We start from the raw sequence: 8,502 nt of genomic DNA, 5'->3' as shown, positions 1-8,502 counted from the left end.
AGTAGGTTATGCTATTCCGAATGAGAAGGTTGTAGCGGATGTTGCGCACATCGTTGGCAAGTCTTCAGGGTTTAGTCACAAGCAGGGAAGCACCCAACGTGGTAGAGGCTGACTAGCTAAGCGAGCAATAGCTAATTCCAAAGACCTGGTTCAAGTAGTGACCCAACAGGAGAAGGCTCACTCCCAACCGAAAAAAGTGCCCTCTAGGAAGCACTAATGTCGTCCATTTTCGCTTGGAATATATGTGGGTTCAACATGCCACGTAAACAAAAGGCAGTAAGATTTTGGATCCAAGCTGCGAAACTGTCTTTTGGTTGTTTGCTGGAAACTAAAGTGCAAGAAGAGAATTTTAAAAGGATTTTTGATGTTACCTTCCCAGGCTGGAGTTGTGTAAACAAATGCTCTAGTCATTGACTTGGAAGGATTTTGGTTTGCTGGTCAGATGCGGTGGAGGTCATTCCGCTCTCTACGAATGCGCAAATTATTACGGTTTGGGTGAACTACAAGGCTACATGCGTAACTTTCTTATGCTCTTTCATATATGCTTCAAACTGTATTATGGAGAGATGAGAGTTTTGGAATGAGATGGAGGTTACTGGTGGATCAGTGATGGGAGATAGAAATGCTTGGAGCATTCAGTGTGATATTAATGTTGCATTATCTTCTATGGAGCATTCTTGCCTCATGGAGAGTGCTGCAGATAGGAACTCTATCAAGGATTTCCAAAATGTAGTTCGTAACTGCGATATGATGGACTTAGCTCAAGTCGGCCCCTCCTTCACTTGGTACAACAATCAGGATGATAACCCTATTAGCAAGAAGTTGGATCGTGTTATGGTCAATTCATGTTGGATCAACCCCTTCCCAAACTCTTTTTCTACATTCGAATCAGGTGGTGTTTCTAATCTCTTGCGTAGGCACATTCAGATCCGTGAGGCGTCGAAACGAAACATGAAGCCATTTAAGTTCTTTAACCACATTGCACTTCATCCTCGCTTCCTGGAAGTAGTGGATCGAGTTTGGAATGAGACTGCACCCCTATACCATTCTCTCTCAGCTCTTCAAATATTCCAGGACAAGCTGAAAGGTCTAAAGTCTGAAATGTGTGGTTTAAATCGTGATATGTTTGGTGATCTGCCTGGTCGAGTCAAACAAGCCTATGATGACCTGTGCGTAAAACACACTGAAGTGATGCAGAATCCTCAGAAGTCAACCTTTGAAGAAATCTCTGATGCTTGGGAGCATTGGCATCACACTTTGAGTATCGAAGATCAGGAGTGCAGTGGTTGGGTCTTGGAGACATGAACTCACAATTTTTCTATAAAGTCACACATAGTCGAAAATGTGAGAAACACTATCAGACGTATTGTAACTGAAGATGGCAGAATCCTTACACCACCATCCGAGATTAAGCTTGAGATTGCTGCTCATTTTAAAAGTTTTCTAAACGATTCTTCACAGGTCATCTCAGAAGTTCCACATGAGGTCCTTGCTGAGTTAGTTGATTATCGTTGTTCAACAGAATATAGAGTCTCCCTCTCAAAACCGGTGGAAGTCTTTGAAATTAAAGAGGTGTTTTTTTCCATGCCTTCAAATAAAGCCCCGGGACCATATGGGTATCCAGTAGAATTCTATAAAGCAGTTTGGCTAGTGATAGAGAAGGGCTTCACCATAGCTATCCAGTCTTTCTTCCTTTTTCGGATTATGCCTCATAGAATCAATGCCACACTGTTGTCTCTAATTCCGAAGACTACAGATGCTGAGAGTATGAGTAACTTTCGACCCATTGCTTGTTGCAATGTAATCTACAAGTTTATCTCCAAGATCCTTGCAAGGAGACTCAAAGCCACTCTCCCAGAAGCCATTGAGTTTAATCAATGTGCATTTGTGGAAGGCAGACTACTTCTGGAAAATGTTCTCTCAGCCACTGAACTTGTCAAGGACTACCATAAATCCTTGGTCTCTTCCAAGTCTGCTATTAAACTGGACATCTCCAAGACCTTCGAACCGTAAACTGGTTTTTCATTGAGAGTACTCTTCGTGCTATGAACTACCCTGATATTTTTGTTTCCTGAACTATGGTATGTATAAGCACTGCTGCGTTCTCAGTTTCAGTTAATGGAGAGCCGAAGGGTTTCTTTACTAGTAACAGAGGTATCAGGCAAGGCTGCTCCCTCGAGAAGTCAATTCGAGAGTTTTTATATTGAATACAGTGTTGATCGCGTCGTTATCCTTGATCTTGCTTCGTCATTCGAGACCCATGAGACCGTTTGAGGAGGATATTGCGGAGCTTATCTCTATTTTTGTATCCAGCAGCCTCTCTTTCCTCATTCTGGAACCCATTCTTGAGATACTTGAAGAGCTCAGTTGGTCGTTTAATCAGGTGTGTCCTAATTTTCTCAGACATCTTCTGGCGCTCCTAGTTAGGGCTAGAGAATTTTATATTGGGATCCGCGGATCTCTGTTTGAGTCCGGACCTACCTGATACCGGATCGGGTATCCAAAGTACTTGAATTGTTTGTTTAGTTATTTTGGATAATTTTTTGGTATTACAGATATTTTTTTCTTCTTCTTAAATTTTGTGTCTGAGTTTTTGGTTATTGTTTTGGGTTTCAGGTAAAATATGAACATTTTAAAAATATATTTCGGGTATCCGGATAAAATTTAGTTATTTTTGGTTCCTCAGGTCAGATTTCATGTAAATTTCAGGTTTTTTAGATATTTGATTATTTTTGGATATTTATTTGGGTTTTGAGTTTTGAGTTTTTTTCGTGTTTTATATATATTGGGGGTTTTTAGATATTTCTAGTCTTTTTGGATATTTCTAGTCTTGAACCGATCTGTACATGTCATATACCCAAAAATTAGAAGTAATTAACATGTATTTGAACTGTATACCTGAACCGATTCGTAACAAAAAAAAACGATCCAAATATAAACTAAAAAATTTTAAATACTTACTTGGATCCAAATGTCTAGGAATTGAAGGATACGGGCTCACAAGGAATCGATCTGTACCTGATTTGAGGATTCAAATGCCCATACCTACTCTTTTTATTATATGTTATGTGAATTTTATAAGAGTCATATTTTTTAAATTAGTAAAACGCAAAATGTAATTGGTAGTTTTTTGGCTAATTTAATAGTGTATAGATTTGTATGGTTATTAAAAATGTAAACATTCCTAGATAACAAATTTATATCATAAATTATTTTTTATAAAAAATTAATTTAACATGTTATATAATTTACTTTTATACATATTTTTTGCTATGTTTGTTATCAAATTTGATTATGTAAGTATTTATAACTATATATGTAAGATGACAGGGTATAATATGTTGTATGATATATGTTAATTCATTTTTATAATTGATTTCTAAATATTATAGACTAGATTAAGATCCGCGCCTTGCGCGGGATAAACATTATATATATAAATTATTTTATGTATTATATGTTCTTACATATTATGAAATAATAAATATATATTGAATAATTAAAAGTCAGTAACTATTACATATATAATTAAATTGGTGCGAACGTATAAATCAATTTTATTAATCCAAACAATTTTTTTTTAAATTTGATAGGATATGTAATTAAATTTAAATGATATTAACATACATAATATATTTTTAATATTAATGTCTATTAAATGATGCTTTCTACTTATATGTTTTTTTATCATGTGCATTAATAGCAAAAACTTTAAATTATTGATAACAAAATTTTCATTGTGGGATTAATAATTTTAGTAATTTATAATTTAAAAACAATTATCAATGTTAGTTCAAAACTTTTATCAAAAAAAATTATTCAAAGTAAATTTTGAAATTAAAATATTTATTTATTCAATATGGTTTATAGTTTAATTTAGAATGATATATATACATATATATTTTAAATCTTAATGATTAATTAAATTAGAATTTTATTTATATGATTTTGTAATCATTTGTATTTTGTCATGACAAAAATTTTAAACAATGGATCACAAAATTTGAATGTGAGACTTTTAACAGTTTTAGTAATTTGTAGTCTTTTTTTAAAATTCAAAATATAACATATACAGAAAAATATAAATTTTTATAATATGGTTAATATGATTTTCTTAAATTATTTTAATAGTTTAAAATTAAACAAATTTGATATAAGATACATTATTTTTTTATCAGATCTTTATTATTCAAAATCATTAATTGTCATATATACTTTAGTCACATTAGGCAATTCTGTAATCTTTATTTAAGGAAATAATAAATGACATTAATAATGAATTTATTGTTAGTTTAATAAAAAGCTTATTATATAATTAGATGGACCAACATATTTCTTTAATTATTCTAAGAATCATTTTAGTGATGACACGTGGCTACAAAAAGAAGTTGTAATGTTTCACAAATAATATATAAGGGATTCATTATTGAGTATAAGATATAGTGTATAATGTTGCAACATAACAATCATGACGTTGGGTGATAAAATATTTTTTAATGGTTATTTTTGTATATAATATCATTGAATGATCTTATTAATAATTATGTTATACTGCTATTTATGGCTTTGGGACTGAAATAGTGATATATTAGAATACAATGGTTGAGTAAAATATTAAAATAAATATTTTACTTTTATTTAAACGTGAATTGCAGAAGATAATTATTTTATATGATTCGTTTTTCCTTGGCAATCGTAGAAGATTTTATTTATAAATATAGTTGTGTAAATATTGCAATTAACTGATCTTTCCTAAAATGCAGGGAAATAGGCCTAAACGATCTGTTACATTTATAACTATTCCCTTATATTATTTAGGATATGCTATGTGTAGAGATTAAATAATGTGTCTACCTAAATTCTAATAAATAGGTCCAAACAACTTTTTTTAAGTAGATTTATTAAAACTTATTTTTTTTAATAGTATTGATGTGTCTGAATTATAAAATAAAAGGAAAATACTATTGTTGTGGCATTTTAAGCTGCAATAAATTAGTGCTTAAAACTCTTCAACGACGAGGTTCCATTTATGAAACCAAGCTTTTTATTCATTGTCCACATTCGTAGACGAGTTTGAACCAATGTTTTGAAAACCGGACCGGACACCAACTCGGTGTAGCTACTGGTTGACTGGTTGGACCGGTTCAATTGGTCGAACCGGGTTTTCTATTTATGAAAAATTAAATATATATAATTATATATTTATACTATATAAACTTTATTTCTATATATAATATATTTTCTATTCTTTTTATTAACTAAAAATAAACAACAAACATAAATCTAACTATATATATGATAGAAACTGAATAGTGAATACTATGTAAACTGAAATTTGAAAAAAAAAAAAACAAATGATTTATAGTTACAATTATCATATTTATTTATTTTTATAACTATCATCTTAAATTTTATGAATATAGTAAAATAAAGATAGTATATGAGAGTCAAAAATATATTTTTTACATTGTTTCTTAAGAAAATAAAAAATTAATTAAATAGGGATAGCTGAACACTAATTATAAAATATTAAATTTTAGCTAGTAATAATTGAAAACACTTAATTATGTGCTAATTTTTAAGAACCGGGTTTTAAAATTAACCCGGGTCACCTGTTTTCAGCCGGTTTTATCGATTTTTCTCAAATCCGGGACTTAAACCAAACCGGACTCGGTTTCTTTAGTGAGTCACGGTTCGACCTGCCAGTCCAGTTTTTAAAACACTGGTTTGGACTTTATAAACATTGTGTATTATTGCGAACTGTAAAGTTGGGAATCACAGACTCATCCCGCGCAGGTAATTTACCTAATAGGACATACTTGAAGAATGCTTGGAGAAGAAGATTGGAAAAGATAAGGAGAGCTACTAAGCAAATTATATTAACTTTGATTTGATACCTGATCAAATGTATGGATAGGTTTTAAATACAAACCAAGGCATAAAGTTCAGATAAGTAAAAGACAACGTTTTATGACGCTAACTTATTTAGTAATCTTATCCATCAAGCCAGAGTATTTGCTTTTTCTTCCGAAGCTATTCCTTTAGCCACTTTTAACAGGATCCACGAGCACCTTTCTTTACCTTGGTGACCAAGGAAACTCTCAGCGTATCAGTTAATAGGTTGAAGAAAGGCGGTCTTCACTTTTAACATGATCTACGAGCACCTTCCTTCACGCAGCTTATCAGAAAAGCGATTGAAGAAAGGCGGTCTTCCATGAGATAACTCACACCAGGACCACACGCTTCTAACGAAGTGAAAATCTCTGGTGACTAATGGAAGTCGTCCGTTAGTAGGAAAGGCAGCAAGGCTATCTCGTACGCATAAGAGCGTGTTGTAGCAGTCCATACCTAATTTGTTGATGAGACCGGTCATATGAGGATTCGTTTCTCCTGAGATGTAAAGAATGTTGGCAGGAACCGGTCTATCAATCGACCATTCCATGATATCGACAAAAATCTTCTTAAACTTCTCGAATGGATCACCTCCTACATATATCAAATAAGGGTTACAATAAATTACAGAAAAACTGAACAATGAAATAGAGAAAGGGTCTAAAAGATATACCTTCCGGGAAGCGAGTGATCACCATATTCTCTACGGGGGGATTTTCATCGATAAGGGAAGGACTTCCGCTATCATAAACCATGTATTTAACGATACCATTATAGGAACTTTCATATAGGCATCGTTTAATGTTGTGCAGTACATCAATAAAATGTAAGTCAGCAGGGACTGCGCAACAATTAGTGTCCCAAAACACGGCTGTCGGAGCATCTGCGATGATAAGCAAATTGGACAAAGCACAATCAGATCTAAAGATTATTATCCCAAATCTACCGATTACGCAAAACGGACAAAGCATATCTATTTTGAGAAGGAAGAAGCCGTAGATCTTACCGACGAAGTTGTAGGGAGCCATGGTTTGTTTTCAAGGATCGATGAGAGAATTGGAAGTTAGATGCATTAATTCGGCGGATGAGAGGTCAATAGATAATAGGGTTGCCTTTTAGAGCTGCGGAGACACCAAGGGTTTTTAGTTATAGTTGGGCCTAGGGACCTTATATCGAGTTGTGAGATTCAGGGTTGGCCGGCCCATCCAATAAGTTTAGAACCCAAATCCATAAGGATAACTTCTAGCAAAGGTCGGCATTTCGGTTATTTTATCGGTTTCGGTACAATTCGGTTAGTTAATTTGGTTCTATAATTTTTCTAAAATAAACCATACTTAGTTTGGGTTGTATTTGGTCCGGTTTGTGTTCGGTTTGGTTTGTATTTCGGTTCAGTTCAATCGGATTTTTCTAATTTAGTTTTTTTAATAGATATGTCATGTTTTAAAACATAAACACATGGTCATGATGACTATTAGTGACAATAAAAAGTAAATTATATAAACTAAATATAATATAAAACTGAAACAAAAAGCTTTTAAAACACACAAATTTTTTTTATAAGAACACAATCAAATCAAATTTAACTAAAAAAAAATAAAAATTAAAAAAAACATTGTTAACAACGTCTCTTAAAAATAAAATATGTAAACTAAATTTAATATAAAACTGAAAAAACCTTAAAACCACAAAACAATTTAAGAAACCTAAGTTGACTAACGTACATAGAATTTTCTTTAACCCAATTTGAACCGTGGTCAAGGCAGTGGCCATGGTATATCCTTTAAACCACAAAGCTCGACCAAATCAGTGTGCCATAGATGTAGAATGGGGAACCATTGGACTAAGATATGAAGGACTCTCAAACATCTCTGTGACCTATATTAAGAGAGTCTGAAAGGAAAGAATCTTGAAGCCCACTTGGAATATAAAGATGGTAAAGATGATTTTTTATCATGAAAGAGATGATCCTACGAAATATGAAACTTATGATTGCTTAAAAGAATCAAGTTGATAATCTGATTTCGACATCAAACTTGTGTGATTGCTTTGCTTGTATGCTTTCTCTGATTTTTATCTCCTTGAATATATTTCTATTACATTGTCTGCTTAGATTAAATGAATGAATGATTTTTCTATATGAGTACACTGAAAAACGCCAATATAAGTACTAAAGCAGTTATCGCCAGTCTGAAAGAAGACTATGGCTAGTCTAATATATTATTGCCTAAGGGAATGCATCTAGAAATCAGTGATGCCTTATATTCACCAAGCTCTAAGAGCAAGAGCAGCCTATTGAGTTTTAAAGATATAAGAATAAATAGTTTCCATATTGAAACAATGGGCGAAGGAAACAAAGAGTTCCTTCATATATATGTATAAAATCGTCCAATGCCATAATAAGTCCTAAAGACTATACATGCATTCTCTACTGACCTAGACTATGCATAGATCAGTATGATAGAGGCTAAAAGCCTGCGAAAATATACACTTTATGGCACGACCGGATTGGCCATTCTGGTCCAAACATGATGCAAAAATTGATATTCAAAAGGCACACATTAAAAGATAAGAAGAGTTATCCCAAAGAATCTCACGTGTGTAGCATGTACA

The 8,502-nt window shown here is 32.9% G+C and overlaps 2 protein-coding genes across 4 annotated transcripts; one reads left to right on the top strand and one right to left on the bottom strand.

Moving 5' to 3' along the window:
* The first annotated feature begins 585 nt into the window (after positions 1 to 585).
* Positions 586 to 2,013, top strand: LOC106344537. The gene is made up of 2 exons (XM_013783901.1): positions 586 to 1,290; positions 1,462 to 2,013. Exons 1-2 carry the CDS (start codon positions 586 to 588, stop codon positions 2,011 to 2,013), a joined length of 1,257 nt encoding a protein of 418 aa, XP_013639355.1.
* Positions 2,014 to 5,857: 3,844 nt separating this feature from the next.
* On the bottom strand, positions 5,858 to 7,042 carry LOC106292530. Of its 3 annotated transcripts, XM_013728135.1 has the most exons (4): positions 6,899 to 7,042; positions 6,566 to 6,775; positions 6,349 to 6,486; positions 5,858 to 6,270 (listed from the first exon to the last, which is right to left on the bottom strand). In XM_013728135.1, exons 1-4 carry the CDS (start codon positions 6,918 to 6,920, stop codon positions 6,155 to 6,157), a joined length of 486 nt encoding a protein of 161 aa, XP_013583589.1. In that variant the 5' UTR covers positions 6,921 to 7,042; the 3' UTR covers positions 5,858 to 6,154. The 3 variants fall into 3 exon arrangements, with proteins under 3 accessions (XP_013583589.1, XP_013583591.1, XP_013583590.1); XM_013728137.1 differs by having other exon boundaries at positions 5,858 to 6,486; XM_013728136.1 differs by having other exon boundaries at positions 5,858 to 6,390.
* Between the last annotated feature and the right edge of the window lie 1,460 nt (positions 7,043 to 8,502).

This window comes from Brassica oleracea, chromosome C5 (genome assembly GCF_000695525.1).
Source record: "Brassica oleracea var. oleracea cultivar TO1000 chromosome C5, BOL, whole genome shotgun sequence".
Lineage (NCBI taxonomy): Eukaryota > Viridiplantae > Streptophyta > Magnoliopsida > Brassicales > Brassicaceae > Brassica > Brassica oleracea.
Note: the sequence above shows the minus strand (reverse complement) of the source record. Positions and strands in the feature narration are given on the sequence as shown.

Coding starts and splice junctions, on each gene's coding strand:
- LOC106344537 (XM_013783901.1), top strand. CDS start 586: ATGGAGGTTACTGGTGGATCAGTGATGGGAGATAGAAATGCTTGGAGC. Junction 1,291..1,461: donor ATCAGGAGTGCAGTGGTTGG/GTCTTGGAGACA, acceptor GATTCTTCACAG/GTCATCTCAGAAGTTCCACA.
- LOC106292530 (XM_013728137.1), bottom strand. CDS start 6,920: ATGGCTCCCTACAACTTCGTCG. Junction 6,776..6,898: donor GGCTCCCTACAACTTCGTCG/GTAAGATCTACG, acceptor TTATCATCGCAG/ATGCTCCGACAGCCGTGTTT. Junction 6,487..6,565: donor GATCACTCGCTTCCCGGAAG/GTATATCTTTTA, acceptor TGATATATGTAG/GAGGTGATCCATTCGAGAAG.